The 25293-nt window shown below is 48.3% G+C and overlaps 1 protein-coding gene across 3 annotated transcripts in view; it reads left to right on the forward strand.

Moving 5' to 3' along the window:
- TFEB (transcription factor EB) overlaps window positions 1-25031 on the forward strand; it is a 79374-nt gene extending 54343 nt beyond the window's left edge. For all 3 annotated transcript variants that reach the window (XM_036768927.1, XM_036768929.1, XM_036768930.1), the window contains exons 2-9: window positions 13279-13526; window positions 13631-13885; window positions 16079-16159; window positions 19243-19363; window positions 19491-19547; window positions 21303-21378; window positions 22907-23054; window positions 23586-25031. In XM_036768927.1, coding sequence (XP_036624822.1) covers window positions 13317-13526; window positions 13631-13885; window positions 16079-16159; window positions 19243-19363; window positions 19491-19547; window positions 21303-21378; window positions 22907-23054; window positions 23586-24062 — 1425 coding nt within the window. In that variant the 5' untranslated portion in view covers window positions 13279-13316 and the 3' untranslated portion in view covers window positions 24063-25031. The remainder of the gene's footprint in view (window positions 1-13278; window positions 13527-13630; window positions 13886-16078; window positions 16160-19242; window positions 19364-19490; window positions 19548-21302; window positions 21379-22906; window positions 23055-23585) is intronic.
- The last annotated feature ends 262 nt before the right edge of the window (window positions 25032-25293 follow it).

Below are 25293 nucleotides of genomic sequence, written 5' to 3' on the forward strand. Positions count from 1 at the left end.
ATCACTTGAGCTCTAGAGTTCTGAATTGTAGTGGGCCAGGCTGATTAGGTGTCTACACTCAATCTGGCACCGATATGGCAAGTCCTTGGGAGCAGGAGAGACCGCTGTCTGTCCTATAACAGCTAGGTGGCGTAGTGGATAGAGTGCTGGGCCTGAGGTCAAATCTGGCCTCAGATACTTACTAGCTGTGTGACATTGATCAAATCACTTAAGCCAGGGGTGGGGAACCTGTGGCCTTGAGAACTGAGTTTGGATTCGGTCAAAGGGCCACACTTGAGGACCTAGAAGGCCACATGTGACCTCAAGGCCATAGGTTCCCCATCCCTGACTTAACCTCTCTCTGCCTTCAGTTTCTTCCACCATAAAATAATAACAGCATCCACTTTGCAGGGTTGTTGTAAAAATCAAAGAAGATAACGTTTGTAAAGCACCTAACACAATGCCTGAAACATAGTAGGTGCTATATAAATAATTAATTTCTTCCCCCCCTCTTAGGGAGAAGCACACTGGACCAGAGTGGAAATGGGACCAGGTCAAAGCTCCCTTGCTGATCAGTAGTGGGATTAGGCCTATGAGCATACACTACACTTCTGGCCTGAGAGTAATAGGGAGACCCAGTCTCAAAAAAATCCAGAAAACAAGCAAACAAAAAAAGAAATTGCAGTCCACTAAATGTCTTTCTCTGCCCCGCTCTCACTGTCCTGCCCCCTGATCTTTTTCAGACAAGCTGGTATTTAGTCATGTTTTCCCCATATTGCATTTGTAAAATTCATCTTTGCAGCCAATATGTAAGTCTTGACATTTCTCTGTTCAGTTTTGTCCTTATTAGACTTCGTCTAGGGTTCAAGATCTTTTCGGATCTCGGATGTCATCAAAGGCATGAGTTATCCCTCTCGACTTTGTGTTATATACCATTGTTAGCAGCAACACTCATCACTCGTAAGAAAGAGAGTGGTGGACCAGTGGAATGGGTCAGGTACACAGGACGCAGCAGTCACTGACTGTAGTGATATACTGTTTGATAAACCCAAAGACCCCAGCTTCTGGGATGAGAACTCACTGTTTGACAAAAACTGCTGGGAAAACTGGAAACTAGTACGGCAGAAACTGGGCATAGACAACATCTTACACCGTATACCAAAATAAAGCCCAAATGGGTATACCATTGTTAGAATCATGCCAACCATACCTTTATCCAAGTCATTGCTAACAATGTCAGCTAAAGCCAGGCTGCGCACAGAGCCAGAGGGAATCTGCCAGACATTTCCTCTCAAATTGACACCGAACAATCAATGGCAACTCTGGGGCTGGCCAGCTCTGAAGCCTCCTAAGTGCACTGCTGTCCAGCACATTATCTCTCCATCTTTGTCACCAGAATAGCATGAGAGATTTTGTCAGGTGCTTTGCTAAAATCTAGGTAAACCATATATACAGCATTTCCCAGATCCACCCGTGTAATAACATGGCTGAAAAGGAAGTAAGTTTAATCTTGCATGACCTATTATTGATGCGGAAGGGGATAAGCATTTGAATGGTGCTGACTGTGTGCCAGGCACTTTGTAAACATTAACTCATTTGGTCCTCACAGTAACCCTGGGAGGTATGAGCTGTTATTATCAGGAAACTGAGGCACATAGAGGTTAGGTGACTTGCCCAAGGTCACACAGCTAGTGTCTGAGGCTGGATTTGAACTCAAGTCCTCCTGACTCCAGGCCTAGCTCTCTACTTACAGTGCCACCTAGCTTGCCTTGTTGATGAAACCTTGCTTGTCCTTTGGGATCGCCACTTCCTTTTCTAGATATTCATTAACTATCTTTTAATTAACGTGTTCTAGAATTTTATTTGGAAACAAAGTTAAGTTTACTTTTTTTGTTTGCAGTCTCCATTTTCAGGAGGTAGTTCATGTGGCCCTTCAGTTCCATCCAGCCAGCTGAGTGTTCTCTGTCTCCTTACTTATCTTGGGTTTCAGCTGTCTAATGGACAATTTTGTTCTGTCCTTTCCAGTCCTCCAATCATTCTCCTGACAGAGAAAAAAAGAAGCAGAGTGGGAAATGGGGAGTTCTGCCTATAAGCATGTTCCCAAGTGGTGGTCACACCCTTCTTTGATCATCCATTCCCCAATAGAACTAGCATAGAGTCTTCTCTTCAGTGACTTGAGTGACTTGGACTAGACAGATGGTCTCTTAGGCCCCATCCATCCCTGACATTCTGTGTTCTGTCTTAACATTCCATGTTCTAAGGCAAAGCACCCTGACATCCTATATTCTAAAGCTCCTTCTGGACCTAATGTTCTACGTCAGAGGGCCCCACCAGCCCTAACATTCTGTGTTCTGTGTTCTAATATTCTATGTGATAAAGCCCCCTGTAACCTTGACATTCTATGTTCTATATCCTAACATTCTGTGTTCTTGGTCCCTTCCCCTCTGACATTTTGTGGCCTGTGTTCTAACATTCTATGGTCTAAGGTTCCTTCCAATTCTGACATTCTGGGTTCTGGGTTCTGACACTCAATGTTCTAAGTCTCCTTCCAGTCCTAACATTCTATGCTCTGTGTCCTAACATCCTCTGTTCTAAGGCCCTGTGCAGTCCTCACATTTTATGTTCCAGGGCTCCTTCTAGCCCTAACATTCTACATTCTGTGTTCTAACATTCTATGTGATAAAGTCCCCTGTAGCCCTGACATTCTATGTTCTATATCCTAACATTCTGTGTTCTTGGTCCCTTCCCCTCTGACATTCTGTATTCTGTGTTGGGTCCAGTTTATAACAGTAATAGTCTAGACTGTACTATTTCTTACCCATCAATCAATCCATCACTAAGCATTTATTTAGCACCTCCTAAGTACTAAATCTTCCTTGCTGTGCTATGCTTTCTATGCTAATCAATGGGCATACTCTGAATATGAAAATGAAGTCATCTCCTTCCTCAGAAAGCTTTGATTCTCTCAGGAAAGGCAACAGGTACCTATAGAGGTCTATTGAAAATGCACACAAAATAAATGTTAAGTTAATGGGGGATGCTGGCATCTGGGAGGACCAGAGAAGGCCTCATCTAAAAGCTGGGCTGGGACTGAACCTTGAAGGAATCAAGGGCCTTTAAGAAGTGGAGGTTTGCCGGAAGTCTGCTCTGGGCATGAGGGACAGCCTGTGCAAAGCCACATAGGGAGGGGATGGAGTGTCATGTGTGAGGAACAGCCAGAGAGCCAATTTGGCTGGAGTACAGGGAGAGTCAGGTGTAATTAACCTGGAAGAGGATGGCTGGGGCCGGATTGTGAAGGACTTTACTTTCCAAAGAGAGGAGGGTAGATTTTATTCAAGATGCAATAGGCAGGCACAGAAGTTTCTTTCAGGGGAGTGACACGGTGAAAGCTATACCAAAGAGATGTTTAAGAATATTGTTTGGCAGTTTGCGTGAAGGATGGATTGGAGAGGGGGGAGCTTGCTGTGGGAGGAGGGGGAGCCTAATTAGGAGAGTCCAGTTGAGAAAGGTGATAAAGACCAGAATGGTTCACTAAATAGCTGAATGATCTTGGTTGAGTCATTTTCCTTCTAAAAAAAATTGATTAATTTGCCCCTGAAAATCAGTGAAGAGGCAAGACCAGCAGCCTGATTCTGAATACTGAGCCCTTGCCACTCTAGGGCCACTAAGTGGCTGAGTGGATAGTGGTACCGGACCTGGAGTCAAGAAAATTGAGTTCAAATCCAGCTCAGACACTTACTAGCTGTGTGACCCTGGGCAAGTCGCTTAATCTCTGTTTGCCTCAGTTTCCTCATATGTAAAATGGGAATGGTAATACTAGCACCTACCTCCCAGGGTTGTTGTGAGGGTCAAATAAGATAGTAATTGTAAAGCCTTTAGCACGGCGCCTCACGCTTTTTTGTGGTTGTTGTTGGTTATTGAGTTGTATCTGATTCTCTGTTGACCCCATTTGGGGTTTTCTTGGTAAAGATCTTGGAATGGTTTGCCATTTCCTTCTCCAGCACATTTTACAGATGTGGAAACTGAGGCAAACAGGGTGAAGTGACCTTCCTGGGGTCACAGTAGGCACTACATAAATGTTGGTCATCATCAATGTCGTTCTTTTGTGGTGGTTGTTCTTTCCATTTCCATGGCCAAAGTCATTTTTGTCTATTGTTTTCTTGGCCCTGCTTGCTTCGCCTTTCATGCCTCTCTGTAGCATCTTGGCCATCATTTCTTATAGCACCGTAATCTTCCCTGTTTATTAGTATGATATCGTAGTGCAGTAAAAAGGGCACAAAGGATCTGAGTTCAGGTTCTGACTCAGCCACTCACTGTGTGACCTTGAGCATGTGACTTAAACTCTAGGCTTTGGTTCATGGCTCACCTGTAAAGTGAGGAAGGCTGGACCAGAGGATCCCTAAGGCTCCCTTCCAGCTCTCCATCTTTGACCCTACTGCTCTTCTACTGGAGGGGGCAAGGGAAACAATATAAAATTCAAGTCAATTCATTCCTGATGCTGACTCTCTTGGAGTCCTCCCAGGCCAGGCCAACAGGTCATTTTGGCCATCTTTCTGCCCCACTGTTTTGCAGGCCCCTGCATTTCCTTTCTGTGCCAGTCAATTAATAAGCATCTATTAAGGAGTAGCAGCTAGATGATGCTGTAGATAGAATGCCTGGCGTGGAGTCAGGAACTCCCATCCTCCTGAGTTCAAATCTGGCCTCAGACACTTACTAGCTGGGCAAGTCACTTAATCCTGTTTGCCTCTTGGCAAAGATACTAGAATGGCTTTCCGTTTTCTTCTCCAGGTCATTTTACAGATGAGGAAACTGAGGCAAACAGGGTTCAATGACTTGCCCAGGGTCACACAGGTATTGTCTGAGGCCAGATTTGAACTCATATAGATGCATGTTCCTGACTCCAGGCCCAGCGCTCTATTCAGTCTGCCACCTGGCTACAGTTAAGTCTCCAGTGAAATCACAGGTCCAGTTCCTATCTTCATCTCTAGTTGGGAGAGCTCTGAGTTTTGGAATAGGAATTGGAGACCTGGAACACCTGGGTTCTAGTTCTGACTCTTTCTTAACCAACCAGCTGTGTGAAGCTATGTAAATCATCTGTCCATGGAGATAATTTGCTTACCTCTCCAGGCACATGGTTGTGAGGATCAGATAAGGTGGTGGATGGGAAAGGGATTAGGAAGAAGCATGCCATGCTCTATAAATGCAGAGGACTTTGGTAGGAGGTTAGTGAATCCTTTAGGATTGGGAGGGAACTCATTGAGGGGCCCCCTTTCTCACAGGCAGTGGGGCATGGTGAAAAGGGAACTGCCTCTAGTCCAGGGGTGGGGAACTTGTGACCTCGAGGCCACATGTAGCCCTCTAGGTTCTCAAGTCCGACCCTTCCATCAAAGGCTGCACTTGAGGACCAAGAGGGCCACATGTGGCTTCGAGGCCTCAAGTTAACCCCCCCCCCCCACCTTGCTCTGGAGTCTCAGAGGACCTGGCTTCAAATGACTCTCCCATATTTAATGCTGAAGCCTTTTAACTTCTCTGATTGTCAGGTCCTCTCCCTCATCTGTAAAATGAAGGGGTTGCACTAGATGGCCTGTGAGGTCCTTTCCAGGCTAAATTTATGACCCTCTGATCCCTCAGCCAGAGTCAGTTAGCCCCTGGGGAGCCTGCCCTGTGAAGGATCGGTGATAGCGGTCACCTTTGAAAGATGCTACCTGGCTCAGCGTTTCCTGAGCAAAATTATGAAGTTGTGTAGAAAGTGCCCTCTGACTTTTTCTTTCAATGGCTATCTCCTTACTTGACTCAATCTAATTCAATAAGCATTTATTAAACACCCTCTATGTGCCAAGCGCTGAGCTGGGTTCTGGAGATACAAAGACAAAGATCAAATAGTCCCTGCCCTCAAGTAGCTTACTTTCTACTAGGGGAAACAATATGTACCTTGAAAACGAGATACAAAACATAGACAAAATAATTTCTGGGAGGAGGCTATATGCATAATATGAAGGGAAGTTTGCTAACAAGATTCCAGAGGGCACAATGGAAGGAGAGGGAAAAAAATGTTAGGAGTACAAGAAAGATGGGACTGATAGGGATGGCTTCTGAGGGAACAGGGGCAGCTAGTTGGCACAGTGGATAAAGTGTCAGGTCTGGAATCGGGACAACCCATCTTCCTGAGTTCAAATCTGACCTCAGACACTTATTAGCTGTGTGACCCTGGGCAAGTCACTTAACCATGTTTGCCTCAGTTTCCTCATCTGTAAAATTTGCTGGAGAAGGAAATGGCAAACCACTCCAGTATCTTTGCCGAGAAAACCCCAAATGGGGTCATGAAGAGTCAGGCACAACTGAAACGACTGAATAACAATATGAGGGAAGGAGAAACTGGACTGGGAAGGAAACTTTACTTAGGTAGCCTTCGGTAGGGGAATCCACTGGAGTCTGAGGAGGGCCATAGGCTCCCAACATAATCTGATTATTCATCCCCAAGCCAGAGCTGAGTTTAGGGGGTGGGATGGGGGGCCTCAGATGGGAAGAAGATAAATGAATCCCTGGGTCCTTGATGTGCTCAAGGCAGGGTTAGTGCAGTGCAGCCTGGCTGGTTATGGAAAGGTGAGCAGTATTTGTGAGGTACTCAACCCTCCGAATACTGGTCAGGCCAGCTCTGCCCCAGTATCCCACGATCCAATAAATGATCTGCCTCTACCTCCAGCACAGGTGTTTTGTGCCCTTCTGCTCTCCAGGGGTGTATCCCTCAGATCCAGCCTCCCTTCGTGTGGTCCCATGTTCCAAAGTTAAGCACCCTTTCTTGCTCACCCCAGGCTGACTCCCAGCAGGGATCTGACCATGACACTTCCATTTAATGGCTTCCCTTTGCTAATATTTAAAGCCCTTCACAGTCTGGCCCTGACCCATCCTTCTATCGAGACTAGTGATTCTACTTACAAACTCTACATTTCAGCTAAATTTACTTACTCTTCTGTACAAAATAGGAGGCAGCTAGGTGGCTCAGTGGATAAAGCGCTGGACCTGGAGTCAGGAAGACCTAAGTTCAAATCCAGCCTCAGATACTTCCAGGCTGTGTGACCCTGGACAAGTCATTTAACCTCTGTTTGCCCTAATCCAGTGGAGAAGGAAATGGCAAACTACTCCGATGTCTTTGCCGAGAGACCCCATGGACAGCTCTGATGTGCCATGGTCCATGGGATCAAAAAGAGTTTGACAGGACAACAACAACAAAACACGGCCATCTCCTGCTTCTCTGCCTTTCCATAGGCCGTCCCCTATGCCTGGAATGCCTTCCCTCCTAACTTCAGCCTCTTGGGATCCCCAGCTCATGTGCCACCTCCTACAGGCTGCCTTTCCAGAAGTGTCCAAGTAGTTACCACTCTTTCTGCAGCTCCTAAATAAACGTTCTATCTGCTTTGCATGTTATTCCTTTGTGACCCCGTTTGGGGTTTTCTTGCAAAGATACTGGAATGGCTTGCCATTTCCAGCTCATTTTACAGATGAGGAAACTGAGGCAAACAGAGCTAAGTGACTTGCCCTGGGTCACACAGCTAGCTTCTGAAGCTGGATTTGAACTCAGGTCTTCCTGACTCCAGGCCTGCGCCATCTAGCTGCCCCACATGCTCTTTTGCATGTTTTCTATAGATTTCTCCCAGGAAGTTATGGTTTCCTCAGTAAAACCAGATCTCCTAGAGTGCAGGGATCATATTGATTCTGTATGCTTAAAGCCTCACCCAGTCGCTGGATGAAGCCAGCAGAATTGAATTCCCTCAGGGCCCTGATTGCTGACTTGAGGGAGAGCTGCTGGTTTAAGTGGAAAAGACTCAGAGATCCAGGAATCTGGCTTCTGCCCTAACTAGATGTCATGTCCCGGGGACTCGGGTTCTCTTTTCTGAAAATGTGAGGGGGTTGGACTACATGAGTTTTCTCTCTTCCTGCTCAGTGGCTCCTTATTGCCTCTGGGAGCAGATACAAAATGGCATTCGAAGTCCTTCATAATCTAGCCCTCCCCTACCTTCCCAGTCTCCTTACACCTCACCCCCCAGCACATACTCCTGGATGCCCTGATTCTGGCCTCCTGGCTCTTCCACTTACAAGGTACTCCATCTCTCAGCTCTGGCCATATTCTCTGGCTGCCCACATGCCTGGAAAGCTCTCCCTCCTTCACTATGACTACTGGCCTCCCAGGCTTCCTATAAGTCCCCACTAAAATCCCTCCTTGCACAGAGTGAATGTAAATACTAAATTGTAACTGTTTCTCTTTTGGCCAGGAACCCTGAGCATCTTTCTCTCCCAGTTTGATTTTTTTTTTTGAGTTTTGATTAAAGGGGCTCGACCCTTGATTAACTTCTTAAAGAGGCCTATTCATTACCTCACTCAAAGTGAGAACCTGAAAAGGCCTTGGCCTGAAAAGACCAGGGTCCCCCATTGCATCCTGGGCCTTCTCCAGTCATCCTGGTGCATATCAGGCCACTGGACCCAGATGGCTCTGGAAGATAAAGTGAGGCTAGTGACCTTGCACAGTCCTCCCTCACTCACATCAAAGTCAAGTGCAAGTCACCTCGTCATCTCCCTGATGTCATGGTCCTCACCCAGAATGAGGAGAGAGGCTAGGGGACTTGACTTCCCCTGTGACCTCTCTCCTCAGTAAGATGGCATCGGACTGGGTGGTCTCAGAGGCCCCATCTAGCTCTGACCCTAGGATTCTATTTGGGTTGCCCTCCCAGACCCATCTTCTTGGACTCCTCCCGCTCCGGATGTGGTTGGTCTCTCGGCAGATGTGACCTCCATGTAGGTGCTAGGTAAGGCTCTTTCCAGAGCAGCCCATTCCAACAGTGCCTGCTTTGCCTCCTTGCCCCATAATTGGCGCCTGGTCCCTTTGTGGAGAAGAACAAGAGCCCTGTCAGTGTCCTGCCATCACACCCCCACCCTCCACCTCTCCTACCCCCAACACCCGGCTGGTGCTGCCAGGCCCCTTGGACTAGCCCCCTCACCAGCCTCCTCTCACAGTAATCAGACTGTCTGTGCACTGGGGGAGGGGGAAAGCACAGGCCAGGCGGGGCTTGGGTCTGGCCTATAGGCCTGGGTCTGGGGTATTGGGGAAGGGGGGAGGAGAGGTTTGTCAGGCGGCCTAGCCAGAGATGCTCCCGGACTCACCCAGACCTCTGGGGAAGAATGAGTGTGGCCGAGGGGCAAGGTGGGGTTGGAATTGTCTCCTCGCTCCAGCTGAACCGGAGGGGCCAGGATTTAGAGAAAGCTGCTAATGAGATTAGCCGCCTGCCCCAGGTTTTCCTCCCCTTCGCCTCTCCCCAGGGTCCAGTCAGATCTTCCTGGGGCTGGGGTTGGAGGAGCCCTTCCGGATTCCACCCAGGCTGGGGAAGGACTTTGGAGAGAGGCTCCTCCCCCTCCCCCTGCCCCAGACACGTGGGTAGATTATGCTTCTCCTCAGGCTCCAGCCAGTGTCCTGATAAACTGCCAGAGCTCTTGTCTCAAAAATACTTGGCAAGTGATCTGGCATATACCTTGTATATGATTCAAAAGGCACAGAAATTCCTCCCCTCTGCAGTAGATCCAGTCTGGAAAAACAGCTCATCCAGTTCCCTGGCATGGGGGGGTGGGTGGGGGAAGACTTATGTCCGTGCCTGCCCTTCCTCCTCTCCCTTCCCCACCCCTCCTTCCTCCTCCACCCTCGGCTCCCTCTTCCACTCCCTCTCCCTCCCATTCCGCTTCCCTGTCCCTGGGGAAAGCACTTCTGTGAGGGCCTTCTGTGTTTGACCACCCCCTCATTCTCTTCATGTCACCTATTGACATTTCCCCAGCCGGAGGTGAGCACTCTCAGGAGGTGGGACTGGGTGAGGGAGCTCGTGTGGTGGCGGTTGTGGTGGAGGTGGCGCTTTGGATTGAAGGTTGGGCTTGGAATTCGTACTCAGCCAGATGACCCTGGATAAGTCACTTACTCACTGTTTCCTCATTTGGAAACCGTCTATAGCAGCTACCTCACCTTAAATGAGAGCTGCTATCACTATTCCTCAAAAAAGGACTGCCTGAGTACTTGAGGCAGTCTGGATTTAACATGGACTTGGAATCGAGACAGACACTTCCGAGCTCGTCACTTAACAATTCTAGACCTCAGCTCCTCATTTGTAAACTGAAGGGACTAGATAGCCCCTGAGGTTCCTCTCATCCCCAAACTTAGGATCATGGTAGTTATGGCATATCTGTTAGATTGAAATGAATTTTATTCCAGAATTTTACTTCGATTTTTAAAAAATGAAATTTCATTTTGGTTTTTTGAAATGGCCATTATTTTTGTAGTTTGTTTAGTAGGGTCTGAATCTTCGTGACTCCATGGACAATATCATGTTGGTACTGTCCAGGGAATTTTCTCGGCAAAGACTTTGGAATGGTTTGCCATTTCCTTCTTCAGTGGATTAAGGCAAACAGAGGTTAAGTGACCTGTCCAGGGTCACATAGCTAGTAAATGTCTGAATCGGGATTTGAACTCAATTCTCCTTGACTCCAGGCCCTCTTTGACTCTATCTACTGAGCCACTAGCTCCCGCCATTATTTTTACTCCTTGGCGAAAAACCAAGATAAAGTGGGAAGAGCAATGGGTTTGGGTCTCAGGATTTGGGTTGCAATACTGGCTTCCCTGCCTACGTGTTGGTGTGCACAGTTGAAAAGGCAGAGTCCCAAATGATAGGGCCCTGGTTCAAATCTCACCCTGATTTTTGCTATGAGTATGACCTTAAGTAAGCCACTTAATCTCTCTGGGTCTCTGTTTCCTCATTTGTAAAATCAGGGGGTTGGATTGGGTGGCTTCTAAGATTTCTTCCAGCTCTTAGAAATCGAACCATAGGCATTTGTTGTTTACAGTGTTCAAAGCACTGTGGCTGTATTCTCTGGAATATAAGGAAATGCAAAAACCAATCCCTGTCTTCTTAGTGCTTAGACTTTACACTCTAATAAGGAACACAACATGTAAATAAACAGATGCTTACAGTTACCTGCAGAATAGATAGGAGGTATTATGGAGGAGACAGCCATAACAACTGGGAGGGGGTGGCTAAGGGAAGGCCCCCTGGGGACTTGAGGCAGGAAGACCAATTAGAAAGTTTCAGCAATATTCCAGGTGAGAGCTAAGGAAGGTCTGAGAGTGAGTCAAATTGAGATAGTTTAACCAGTTAGTCTTTGAGGGTCCTTCTTGGCTCTACATCCTGTGATCCATTGAGTCTAATGCCTCATTGGAGGAGTTTGGGGAAGAAATGGTGAGAAATGTGAATTTCTGTGCCCTATGCCCCAATGAATAGTAGGAACGAGAAATCCCCTTGGTGTGGCAGGATTCGAATTCACATTGCATATTTCTACTGGGCTGGAACCAATGACTCTACTTTACACAATTATAACTCTGAATAGTGCAAATTTGAATACACTCTCTTTAGCCACTTTCCTTATTCACACTAACTGAGGCCTAACTGTGTTTAGTAAAACACTGTACACATGGGCATTTGGATGTTAACCTGGGGAAACATTTCGAATATGGTAACACTTCTTTCATGGCTAAATCATACCCTTGAGTTTACAAATAGAATTTATATATTTTAGCAGTTTGTAGTCACGCAGGTGTTGCCGGTGGAAACATATAGTTGGTGTGAGGGTCAAATGGGATATGAGAATGTTTTTAAGAAAAAAAGTATATATGTATAAAACAAACCAATGTGATTTTTTTTTTTGGCCAGGTACAGGTCGTTATGGTTAATGATCGACTTCTGGGCCCATGTCCAACAGTATTAGCCTGAGGGGATGGTTTATGTTTAGATTAAACCAAAACATCAGCATATTATGTGTGTGAGATCCAAGTGAACCTTCTAACTAGTCGTAGCAAGTCAGATCTGAAACGGATGACTGAGCTCAGTTTTACAGATGAGAAAATTGAGGATCAGTGAAGGGATTCACTGAGGATCACATAATTAATTAGTGCCCCAATCTAGATTCGAACTCAGAACTCTACCCTCCTTTGATGGTGGAAACACAGGCCCTGCTTTGAAGGCGCTCTCAGTTTGATGGGGGTATATTCGGGGGCCTCCCGAAATGGCTGGATGTCACTAGTAACCACCTTCAGATAGTTATTAGCTGTGTGACCCTGGCCAAGTCACTTAATCACTCTCTGCCTCAGTTTCCCTATCTGTAAAGTGGGGACAATTAGGCAAGCACCTCCTAGGACTATTGTGCGGATCAAATGAGATCATATTTATAAAGTACATTATAAATTTTAAAGGACTATATGAATGCTAACTTATTGCTATTTCTAGGGCCTGGTTTGGCACTCAGCACACATTTGGTATTTTATAAATGTTTGTTCAATTGAACCAAATTGCTTATGTATATCCTTTCTGATTGATTTGTTTAAATAAAACTTTCTGCATCTTAAAGAGGGAGTTCTCCTGTAGCTGGACCTACACTCATTACTGAATAGCAGCTAGCCCCTTAGGCCACAGTTAAACATTAGCCCTGAATTAAGCGCCAACATGTGAACGCTGTGCATCATGGTAGGAGGATGAGAAATGACCTGTAAGGGGCCTCAGAGGTTAGCAGTTCCAAGCCCCTTGTTTTATAGAGGGGGAAGCTGAGGTCCAGCGGTAGTGACCCACCCGAGGTCAAATAGGGGAGGAATAGCAGAGGAAGGACTCGAACCCAGGTCCTTTGATGCTACCTCCACTGCTCTTTCCACTACCTCCCATAGACTGCTGAACTTAGAGTCAGAGGGCTCTGAGGCAGCTTGATGGTGCAGCTGATAGGGTTGGACTTGGATTCAGGAAGTCGTTTTTCAGTTGCATCCTACTCTGCACGACCCTGTTTAGGGTTTTCTCGGCAAAGATGCTGGAGTGGTTTGTCATTTTCTTCTTCAGCTCATTTTACAGATGAGGAAACTGAGGCAAACAGGGTGAAGTGACTTGCCCAGGGTCACACAGCTAGGAAGTGTCTGAGCCTGATTTTGAACTCAGGAGGATGAGTCTTCCTGACTCCAGGCCTGGCACTCTATCCACTGAGTCCGAATCTAGCCTTAGACATTTACTAGCTGTGTGACCCTGGACCAGTCACTTAACTTTTGTTAAGTGAATCTGTTTCTTCACCTGTAAAGCAGAGATAATATCAGCATCTATTTCATAGGGCTCTTCTGGGGTTCCAACAAGGGAGTGTCTGTCAAGTGCGTTGTAAAGCACTATTTAAATGTGCATTCTCATGGAGCTGCCCGTTAGGCTGAGCATAAGCTCCATTGGTCCTTTGCTTCTCCCACAGGGATCCAGCTTGCCTTCGGGCACCTGCAGCCAGCTGCCATGGCGTCCCGCATAGGCCTTCGAATGCAGCTCATGAGGGAGCAGGCTCAGCAGGAGGAGCAGCGGGAGCGGATGCAGCAACAGGCTGTGATGCATTACATGCAGCAGCAGCAACAGCAGCAGCAGCAGCTGCCGGGACCCCCTACCCCAGCCATCAACACGCCGGTGCACTTCCAGTCCCCACCTCCTGTGCCGGGAGAGGTCCTGAAGGTACGGCCTGCCCTAGATGAATCCCTTCCACCCTGGGAACACTGCTGGCCCTCCTGGGGCTCGTGACGCCCTTGACACCTTCCCCTTTCTCTTTGGGGCTGTAGGTGCAGTCATACCTGGAGAACCCCACCTCCTACCATCTGCAACAGTCACGAGACCAGAAGGTGCGGGAGTACTTGTCCGAGACCTACGGGAACAAGTTTGCTGCTCACATCAGCCCTGCCCAGAGCTCCCCAAAGCCGCCTCCAGCTGCTTCCCCTGGGGTCCGAGCCAGCCATGTGCTCTCTTCCTCTGCGGGCAATAGTGCGCCCAACAGCCCTATGGCTATGCTCAATATCGGCTCCAATCCAGAGAGGGAGGTGAGTTGGGCCTTGTATTACTACCATGGACCAGTATAGGGCTCCCTAGGAGCATGAGCTAAGCTCTCAAGGAACAGCTAGTCTGACATGGTCACTGTCTCTATCCCCAGGGAGCTTCCAGTCTGATGGGAGAGATGCGGTCTCTGCCTTCAGGTACCCACAGTCTGATGGGGGAATAGCCCCCATTTTGATGGGAGGAACACAGTTCCTAGACCAGAGGAACTCCCAGTCTGATAAAGGGCAGCAAGCAACACAGAGCAATATGATTAATACATGCTTCCACAGCATTGGGTTAATAAGTGATTGAGGATGACTGAGGAAAGTGTAGGAGTGGGGTCCCTTCAAGGTCTTCTGAAAGTCATAATTGTCAGAGTGAAGATGAGGAGTAGGGAAGGAAATGGTAAATTCACCTGGTTTCCCGGCTTCCCTATGATGTCATTGCTGTAACAGTGACTTGATGATGGCATCAGTAGGAGCATCTCAGCAGTAGAAGGGACCCCAGAGATGACATTTAGTCCAAGCTGGGCTTCGACAGGAGTTCCCTCTATATTATCCCTGACAAGTGGGCTCCTGCCCTCCCTCCAGGAATGGGGTACTCATATCTGCTGAGGAACCCCATTCCACTTTTGGGTGGCTCTGCTTCTCCTAGCAGAATGGGTAGATGAAAACAATCTGTTCCAATGGCCATGAAGAAGGCCAGAGTTGGTCAGACATCGGAGTCGCCAAGGTCATCCGCTGCATCCTGGCTGTGTGACCCTGGCCAAGTCACTTAATCACTCTCTGCCTCAGTTTCCTCATCTGTAAAGTGGAGACAATTAGGCAACTGCCTCCTAGGACTATTATGTGGATCAAAAGTCATCCTGACTTTTGTCCTGCCGCTGGGCTCTGATGACTCTGTACAATTCAAATCCAATTCATGCACAAGTCAAGACATCACCCCGTGATGTCGTTGGTCCTCTTTGAAGCAAAAGGTGAACCACAAGGATTTTTAGGAGATTTTTTCCTGATATTGGTAGACAGCATCTCCCGGCCTTTGGAATTCCCTGTATTGGAATATTCTTATATCACAGGTTCAGCCAAAAATCTGTCTCCACATACCCATTGCTCCTGCTTCTTCCTTCTCATGCTAAATAAAACATATCTCTAGCCTCTGCTCCCCAGACAGGTCCTGAGATGCTTGAAAAATGTGGTCAGGTGTCACCTCTACCTCCGGCCTTCTTCCTTCTCACGATCAATAAGCACCCCGAGTTTCTTCAGTTGAGCTCGATGTAGTCCAGGCCCAAGGCCCCTTATTGTCCCAGTCCCCTTTCTTGTAATGACTTTCAGCTTCCAAATGTCCTTCTTAAAATGTCATGCTCCAAACAAGACTGCCGCCGTGACCTGGTTTGGGCCATACATTGTCTGGATGTTGTGTTTCCACTAATGCAGCCTTGGAGCCCATCAGCTTGTGGGGCTGCTGAGTCACACTGTTGAGCTGGGAAGCGCTGCCCACCCCCCCCCCCCCAATTTCATTCAGCAAACAATTATTAAGCACTTACTATATAAGAAAGGAAGGTAACAAGCATTTATTAAGCACCTACTATGTGCTAGGCACTGTAGTACATGCCTTACAAATATTCTCTCACTTGCCCCTCACAACAACCCTGGCAGATAGGTAGTATTATTCCCACTTTACAGATGAGAAAACTGAGGCAGACAGAGGTTAAATGACTTGCTTGGGGTGACACAGCTAGTGTCCCAGGTCAGATTTGAATACAGACCTTCTTGACTGCAGGCCTATCACTATCCCCTGCACCATCTAGCTTGCCTCTAAGCAAAGCTCACCTGGGGGAGATAAAAAGCTAGGAGAAGACAAGGACTTTGCCCTCGTAGAGCTAACTGTCTTCTAGGAGCTGTTAATCAGGATTCCTAAGGGTTGGAAGTTGGTTGCCGTACCCTCAAATTCCCCAAGTCTGTGCCTGTCCCTCCCCCGTGGGTTTCTTAGCTGAAAGAAGCCAGATTGGATGGGGAAAGGCAGGACAGGGGAACAGGCCACTGGCCTAGGTGGTTGGCTATTGTCTGTCCGCCTTTAATCTCTGCTTTTGAGGCAGATCTCTGCCCTATCCAGTCCTTCCCAACCCCAAGTCTATCCACCCTTCCCCCAGGTGGGAGATGCCAAGGACGTATGACTTACATGCACCATTTTTCTTCCAGCTCGATGATGTTATTGACAACATCATGCGCTTGGATGACGTTCTGGGATACATCAATCCAGAGATTCAGATGCCCAATACGGTATTGGCAGCCAGGGTGGGGGTGGAGGGTGGGGTGGGACAAACAGTGAGTGGGTACTAGATCTTTTGGGGGATACAGGAGCAAGACAAGACATAGCCCCTAAGCTCAGAGAGCTTGTGCTCACTGCGGAGATGAGACAGTCACAGAGTTTCCCAACTGGTTCAACCCTGTCATTTTATAGAGGAGGGGACTAGTGTCTAGTGAGGGACATGACTTGCCTAAGGTCACACAGATAATAAGTGGCCAGTGTGCTTCCTCCACTCTATTTACCACACACACACACAAGACAAACAGAGAAAGATACAAAATATAATTAAGTGGCTGATTACATGGCACAGCCTATAAATACTATAAGAATTAAGAGAAGAGGGAACTCAATGAATACTGGAGGAGACCAGGAGGAGGCCTTTCCAGAGGAGGTAGGATTGGAATCTAGCCCTGAAGGAGTGGAAGGAGTGGGAGGGTTTGTAGAGTCAGTGAGGAAGGGGGCAGGGGGAGGGAACTGGGGATAAAGGGGGACAGCAAGAACAAACACATGGAGGCGGTATTAAGCACTGTGTTTCCTTGGGAAGACTGGCCTAGCTGTGTTTTTGGATGCAGAGTGCAGTACTAGCGTTTGTTGTCTCTTCCTGGCCTGGATGGGTGGGTGCAGGTGCTCTTCTCTTTGTGGGAGGAGGGGGGACCATACCCTGCCCAGTCCCATGGGAAGAGAACCTCAGGCAGCTAAGCTGGTGAAAGTTCCTTCAGACATCCAGGGAAGCCTGCATCCCTAAGGGAGGCGATGCAGTGGGGTAAAGTCTGGGAAGAATTCTGGTTTAGGATTTGGGAGACTTGGTTCTAGCCCCAGCTCCGACACTAATTCCCACTGTGACCCTGGGCAAGTGACTCTTTGTAACTCAATTTTCTTATCTGTAAAATGGCTGTAAATCACATCAACCTGCCTAGCCTCCCCCAGAAGGGGTTTGTGAGGCTCCGATGGTTGGATAAAACAGCAACCACTCCAGGAAGGTGAGGTTTTGGGGTTCTCCCCTTCCTCGGGAAGTATCCCTGCCCCTCCCTCACAGGTCTCCCCATCTCAGCCCTGCTGCCTAAGTTTTGGGCACCTGGCTGAACTGGTTGTCCCCAGGCTTCCTGGCCCCTGGCCCATGCCGGTGAAGGGAAAATCTGATTTCTGCTGGAAGTAGTCAGGCTCAGTAGGTTAGCAGCCCAGAGGTGGCTTGGGCTGGTTTGGGCCTGAGCTACAAACTAGGAGAGTCTGAGAAGGCTGGAAAGGGAGGGAGTGAGTGAGAGAGTGCATATGTTTATGCATGTATACATTTATACCTGTTCTGTGGTGTCTGCCTGTCTGTGAACTGCGTGAGCTTGTCGGTATAATCAGAATGCCCCTAAATCTTGGGGTTTAAAATAAAGGCTAGAAATCCAGTAAAAGAGTAACTCAGACACTGACTTCTTTTTTGTTTGTTTGTTTTACTGGTTCTTGTTTTTCACACCAGTTACTTCCTCCTCTACCCTCCTCCCCCATGTACACAGAGACACACCATCAACAGCCACCCTGATGATTTTAGAGTTGAGGGCCTGGAAGGTGACTTAGTTCAAACCCACAGATCCAGAGCTTCCTTTTCTGGGCAGCAAAGACAGGGAGGTCAGAAACAGAAACAAAAGTGCCCACAAGCTCTTCTTTGTGAAAAAGGAAAAATGATTAGGCCAGATGTACTGACACAGCAGAGATGCCTGAGAACATATGCACCATCCTGTTCCTGTAGTCCCCCACCTCTCTATCAAGAGGAGGGAAATGTATTTCCTCCTCTGCCCTTTAGGACCCATATTGGGCATTGCATTTAAGTTGACCTCTGCTGCCTTTTAGAGTAATTTTCAATTTATGATTGTTATCATTTTTCATATTGTTCTCCTGACTTTGCTTTTTTTTTTTTCTGCATCAGTTCATGTTTCTTCCCATGTTTCTCAGGTTCCTCTTATTTTTCCCTTTTTATGGAGCAGTATATTTCTTTTTTTATGATTTTTCTTTTGGCAAGGCAATCAGGGTTAAGTGACTTGCCCAAGGTCACACAGATAGTAAGTGTCAAGTCTCAGGTTGGATTTGAACTCAGGTCCTCCTGACTCTGAGGCTGGTGTTGTATCCACTGTGCCACCTAGCTGTCCCTGGAGCAGTATCATTCCTTTCAATTTGTGTAGCATAATTTATTCAATCATTCTGTAGTCTGGGGACACCTATTTTGTTTTCAGGCTTTTGCTACCACAAAAAGGGCTGCTATGAATATTTTAGTGTACATGGAACCTTTATTTCTGTCTCTGATCTCTTGGTCATTAACGCCTAGTAATGGAAGCATTGGGTCAAAGAGTATGAACAATTTATTCACTTTCCAGGCACTAAATTCTGAAATCTTAGATTCTTAAAGGAAGGCTGAGACCCAGGTTTGGGTTGTTGTGACTTTCCCTAAAACGATCTTGTCTAACTTCTCAATCTCTCTCTGTCTCTCTCTCTCTCTCTCTATCTCTCTCCCTCTCTCTCCCCACCTCCTTCCCTTCCCCCATGTGTGTCTCTGTCTCTCATTGTCTCTTTACTTTACTGATGTTCTTTTCTTTTTTCCTTCATCTTTCTTTCTTTCTTTTCTTCCTTCCTTCCTTCCTTTCTTTCCTTCCTTCCTTCTTTCCTTTCTTCTTTCTTTCCTTCCTTCCTTCCTTCTTTCCATCTTTCTTTCTTTCTTTCTTTCTTTCTTTCTTTCTTTCTTTCTTTCTTTCTTTCTCTCTCTCTCTCTCTCTCCCTCTCTCTCTCTTTCTTTCTTTTCTTCTTGTAATACATAAGCACAGTTAAGTAGAAACAAATCAACACATTATCCATGTCTGAAAATGTGTGCCTCATTCCATACTTACAGTCCACCACCTCTGTGCTGAGAGGGCATGATTTTCACCATTGATTCTCTGAAGTCATTGCTGGTTACATCCAGCTTACTCCTCTCCTTAACTGGCCTCCCCAGGGTAAAGAGCACTTTTGATAGCTATGCCTTCCAGAGTCTCTGATGAGGGAGGTTCTCACCCAGACCTTTCTTTCCTTTATCCCACAGCTGCCTCTGTCCAGCAGCCACCTGACAGTATACAGTGGAGACCCCCAGGTCACGGCCTCCCTTGTAGGTGTCACTAGCAGCTCCTGCCCTGCTGACCTGGCCCAGAAGAGAGAGCTCACAGGTTTAAGACCCACTCTTCCTCCTAAATCCCTTCCCTACCTTGTCTCTCCCCTCCTCCCCACCCCTGCACCCGTGGTCAGTGTTGCTGCTGATTACCGTTGTCTCTCTCCTCTCCCATCTGGTTATAGACGCTGAGAGCCGGGCCTTGGCCAAGGAGCGACAGAAGAAAGACAATCACAATCTTAGTAAGTCCTGCTGACCCCTTCCTTACTCTCCGCTACCCTGCTTCTTCCCCCATTCCATCCATCCAGAAGCATATATCTCTACTTCCTGACGTTACTTCTGGATGCACTCCTTCAGTCTGGCCTGTGGTGGGAGGCTAGCTAACGTCATAAGCTGTCTAAGTAAGTTTATAAGATCATAAGATCACACATAGGTCTAGAGTTGTCGGGGACCTCAGACTAGCTAATCTAACCTCCTCATCTTACAGATGAGGAAACAGGTCTAGGGAGTGCCTGAGGTCGCAAAGCTAGTAGGTACCAGAGGCAGGATCTGAACCTGAATCCTCTAACTCAGAGGTCCTTGTCTATTGTTCTCTGCTATGCTCTGTGATTTGATTTTTATAAAAAAAAAAAACCAAAAAAACAAAACAAAACAAGAAGCTCCCTTTCCTGCCAATTCTCTTCCCCCACCAAGGCCTGAAATCTGAATCTTCACTACAGCCTTGGGGCTCAGCATTGCCCCCTCTCTCTCTCTGGTCCTTTTTTTTTTTTTTAAGGCCTGTCCCTTTGAGGTGTGATAACTTAAGCCCTTTATACTTCAATTCAAATTAGACTGTCAGATGACTTCCTCCTATTTTAGAGGACAGAAAAGAGGCAGTAACACGAACATCCTGGGTTTCATGAGGGAAGGGCTGCTGTGGGGTGAAAAGCATTAGGTTGAGAGTTAGGAGGGCTGGTTTCTAATTCCATCTCTGCAATTAATTACCTGTGTGACCTGGGGCAAGTCACTGCCCCCTTATGGACTTCACTTATAAAATGACCAGATGATGTTCAAGTTCTCTTCTAGCTCTGACATTCTTTGAGTCTATGCTGAGAGGGAACGAAAGTACACTGAAGTAAGGGGTGGGGGCATGGGGGTAGCTGAAGATACGTTAGCTGTTAAACAGCTTTGACTAGGGCCAGCCTTGCCTCTGAGCAGCTAGGCAGTATGGTGGGTAGAACACTGGGCCTGGAGTCAGGAAGACTCATTTTCATGAGTTCAAATCCAGTCTCAGACACTTCCCATCTGTGTGACCCTGGGCAAGTCACTTACCCCTGTTTGCCTCAGTTTCCTCATCTATAAAATGATCTGGAGAAGGAAGGGGCAAACCACTGTGGGATTGGAGCATTGGAATATGACTTCACTCTGAACTGTGGTCCCCTCCTTACCTCTGCCCCTACTAGACTCAGGCCTGAGACTGGAGGCCAAGGGGAGAAAAGAGAAGAAATATTTCAGTTCAGATCAGTGTAAGCAAAAACTTCCAAAGAATTAGAGCACTGTCCAAAAGAGGAATTGGCTGCTTCTGTGTCAAGGTAATGAGTTCTCTAACTCTGAAGTATCATCATGTTAGTACCAGGAAAGGAGCATTGGCTCTGGGAGCAGAGATCCTGGGTTCAAATCCCACTTTTGATGATTGCACCAAGGAGCCTTGAATTCAAATTCTGCCTGAAAAACGTTTACTAGCTATGTGACTTTGGTCAAGCTACTTCACCTCTCTCAGACCCTGTTTCGTCACCCATAAAGTAAGAGTATTAGACTCAGTGGCCGCTCCAAATCCGTGAACCTGTTATCTGAGACATGGAGATTGGCTGTGTCTCATCTGGGCCTTAGGGCTATGTTTCCTCTCTGGCTTCAGGGATTCCCATGAACAGATCCTGGGGCCTCAGGTGAAGGTAGGTGTCCTGATTCTCTTTAACTGTCGTTCCCTTCCCCACCTCCCATCTGTCTTTCACTCTTAGTTGAAAGAAGGCGAAGATTCAACATCAATGATCGAATCAAAGAGCTGGGCATGCTGATTCCCAAGGCCAATGACCTGTGAGTTCAGACTTCGGGAAGTGGGAGTGGGGTGGGCAAGGAGTGAAGTTAGGGAAGTCAGGAGTTAGGAGAGCATCGGCTGATCAGGAAGCTGTGATGTCTTATGGACCTACTGTGTGTGTCAAGGCCTTGACCTTGTATGGGTGCTGCATGGGATAGAAAGGCCTAGGATCTGATTTCTGATCCTAGATCTGCCTATCACTAGTTGGATAACCTTAGTTAATTAATTCTATCTTTCTGATAAAGGCACCTCAGGACTTCCCTGACCCCCTGGGGCTCAAGCATGCTATCTTTTGGAGTCTCATTTTCCTTTTTTGGCAAATGAAGACTATATGCTCGTAGGATTGCTGTAAGGAATGAATTTTATAAATAGGAAAATCCACAAAAAATCATGACTTCTCAAGGATTTTGTAAAAAGAAAACTAAAAGACCAGGGAACAAGGCCCAGATCTGAGTGGGCCAGGCAAAGTCCTGGGCAGGTGATAATGACCCTCGACAGTGTATGTTGATCAAGGGTGAGCTTAATATTATCATAGCAGTAAGATTGAGGCATTAAACCGTCATCGATGAAGCAAGGACTACGAAGGGCAGGCTGCCTGATTATGGAGAATACAAAGAAGAATAAGGTGTCCTCTCTGCCCTCATGGAGCTTATAGCTTAGTCGGGAGAGCCAACACTCACTCCAAATTCCAACCATCCATGCATTCATACCATAGTGGAAGCTCGGTGCCTAGAGCATGGCACCCAGCAAGTTATAGGGGCACACTAGTAGAGAAGTGGATGGAGTCAGGAAGGCTCCTCTTCAGGAGTGCAAATCTGGCCTCAGACACTCACTAGCTGTGTAACCCTGGGCGAGTCATTTGCCCTGTTTGCCCCAGTTTCCTCACCTGTACCATGTGTGTAATAGCAGTACCTGCTTCCCAGGGTTGTTGCTCACAACGATCAGGTGTGATAATATTTGTAAAAGTGGTTGGCCCAGTGCCTGGCACACAGTGAGTGCCATGGAAATGTTAGTGATTATTCATTTTGGTCACAGGAGAGAGAGAGCTGGCAGGGTAGTCAGGGAAGGCTTCATGGGAGGGGTGGGGCTTGGAGGAATGGCAGAAGGAGTTAGGGTAGGAACACTCTGAGCCAAAGTGAAGGGGCTGGAATGCACAAGGCCAGTGTAAGGTAGGACAGTAATGGGAGGAAAGACTGGAGAGGGAGTTTCGAGCCAAGCTCTCCAGGGCCTTGAATGTTTGGCCTTGATCTTAAAGTTGGTAGGACTTTGAGAAAGAGGCTGACAAAGTCAGAGATCTCCTTTAGGAAGATGAAACAGGCCACTATATGGGGAATGGTTTTGGGAAGGAAGAGATTAGAGGAGGGGAGACCAGGTAGGAGGCTATTACAGCAGTTTAGCTGAGCAGGGGCAGGGGCCTGGTTCTTTGCCCCTCCCCAGGGATGGAGATTAGAAGGGTTTTCTAGAGAAGGCTCACTCTTGGGGCCAGGGAGGGACAAAGTGGTGGCACGTAACTGTCTCTTGTTTCAGGGACGTGCGCTGGAACAAGGGGACTATCCTGAAGGCCTCAGTGGATTACATCCGTCGGATGCAGAAGGATCTGCAGAAGTCCAGGGACCTGGAGAACCACTCTCGGCGTCTGGAGATGACAAACAAGCAGTTGTGGCTTCGCATCCAGGTCTGACCTCCTGACCTTTAACACTGGAGTGGAGCATCTCATGATCTCCTTTAGCCTTTAGTCTTCAACCTCCTGGGAGATGCACAGGCCAGCTGGGTGGGGGTAGGGCAGGCAGGTGCCAGGCCTAGAATTTGGAGCTGTGGATTCTAGTCCTGGCTCTGGCACTTAGTGGCTATGTGACCTTGGCCAGATCACTTTCATTCTCTGGGACTCCGTTTTCTCCTCTTACTTAAACTAGAATCACATGGACTAGAATCACATATGTAGAGAGTGGAGGAGACTTCACAAGCCCTGTAACCCAACCCTTTAACTTTACGGATAAGGAAGCTAAGAGAAGGCCAGGATGACTGATGATCTGTCCAAGGTCTCACAGATAGTTAAATGTCCAAGATGGGATTTGAACCTGTGTCCTGTGAGTCTTTCCGTTGTACTCATCCTAAGGCCTCCTCTATCTCTGACAATCTGTGGAGGCCAGGACTGGTGTCTTGGATGTGCTCCCCCCATCCCACCACTCTTTCTCATTTCTCGCAGGAGCTGGAGATGCAGGCCCGAGTCCATGGCTTACCCACAGCTTCCCCATCCGGTGTTAACATGGCAGAATTGGCCCAGCAGGTGGTGAAACAAGAGCTCCCCAGTGAGGAGGGCCTGGGGGAGCCCTTGCTCCCCACTGCTGAGCTCCCTGACCAAGAGCCCTCTCTGACCCTGCCTCCTCAGCCACCACCACCACCCCCGCCACTGCCGCCACAGTCTCCGTACCAACTGGACTTCAGCCAAAACTTGAGTTTCAGTGGGGGTGAGGGGCCCCAGGGTTTCCCCGACCCCCTGGGGCCTGAGCATGGCTCCCTCTTCCCCTCCCTGTCTAAGAAGGAGCTGGACCATCTGATGCTTCTGGACGACACCATGTTGCCCTTGGCCTCTGACCCTCTCTTCTCCACCATGTCACCTGAGGCCTCCAAGGCCAGCAGCCGGCGTAGCAGCTTCAGCATGGAGGAAGGGGACATGCTGTGACCCCAGCCACCCCCCTCCCACCCTCTAGAGCTGGGGAGGAGGGACAAGCCCTGGGGGGTTGGGAGTTAGGGATGTGTGATTGGGGAGTCCTCCCTTCCTCTCACCTCCCTCCAATCTGCACTCGTGTGTGATTAGCGACCTGTGTGGACACTGGCTCCCCCACTCCTGTCTCCCCCACTCTTCCAAACCCTGTGCTCCCAACTCTAGGCCTCCCAGCCCAGCCAGGCCCCTGACATGCAGGACGTGCTTCAAGGGACTGGGAGTTGGAGCTCTCACGGGGCGCTGGAGATCTCATGGGGTGCCAACCTGGCCCCCGGGACCCCATAGTTCCCCATAGCACTCTTCCCCTCCCATTGCCCCTCTGGGGATGGAGTAGGCCAGAATGGGCAGGAGTCTGTCTGCCTGGCACAGAGAGACCTGAAGGGCTAGGCCCTGAGGACTGAGATCAGCTTGGATGGGGTGGGGTGTCTAGTGAATAGGCCCAGCCATGCCAAGTGGCAGCATGTACCAGGTGTTCTGAAGGGGCTTACAGCTCCTATCCTGGCCCCTTCCCCCCAACCAGCTGCAAGGGGAATGTGCATATGTAGAGGGAGAAGAGCAGAAGCATCTCCTGGGAGGGTCTCCTTATTCCCCACCCTTAGTCCGCACCAATGGTTCAGCAATGCCCTGGTTCCATGGAGATCAGTAACTTGGGACCCCTGTAGAGAGGGACTGGAGCCCAAGGCTCCCCTTACCTCTTGCCACAGACCTGGAGTGGCCCCCCTCTTTGGTGCTAACTGCCTCCTTTCCCAGGACCTTGTGAGGGCGGGCCACAGGGGTGACCAGTGGCTGCACCTCTGCAGGGGCAGATCCTTCACCGGGGCTGGTACCAGGGCAAGGGGTGGGGTTGGGGCGAGGGTCCGATGTCAAAGGGGGCAGCCAGGCTCTGGCCTCCTCTGCCTTGTGCCTTAGTAAACACTTTGCTTTGTATATCCCCTGTGTGCTGTGTCTCTGGGGGCCTTTGGCAGGACAATATCTGCTCCCCATCTCTCTGGGCCAGGGCTGGGAAGGAAAGGAGGAAAAACTGACTAAAGAGGAGGGTGGGGAATTTCCTCTTCTGGGTATTGGACTTCAAACTCCCTTTTATGAAAATGGGGGTGGGAAGGGGAGCCTTCTTAGGACAGAGAAGGACAGGATCAGTGGCCCATGCGACCTTCCTTCTGTCCTATGTCCAATCCTTTCCCATCCTCAC

The sequence above is a fragment of the Trichosurus vulpecula genome, chromosome 7 (assembly GCF_011100635.1).
Source record: "Trichosurus vulpecula isolate mTriVul1 chromosome 7, mTriVul1.pri, whole genome shotgun sequence".
In the NCBI taxonomy this organism is placed as follows: Eukaryota; Metazoa; Chordata; class Mammalia; order Diprotodontia; family Phalangeridae; genus Trichosurus; species Trichosurus vulpecula.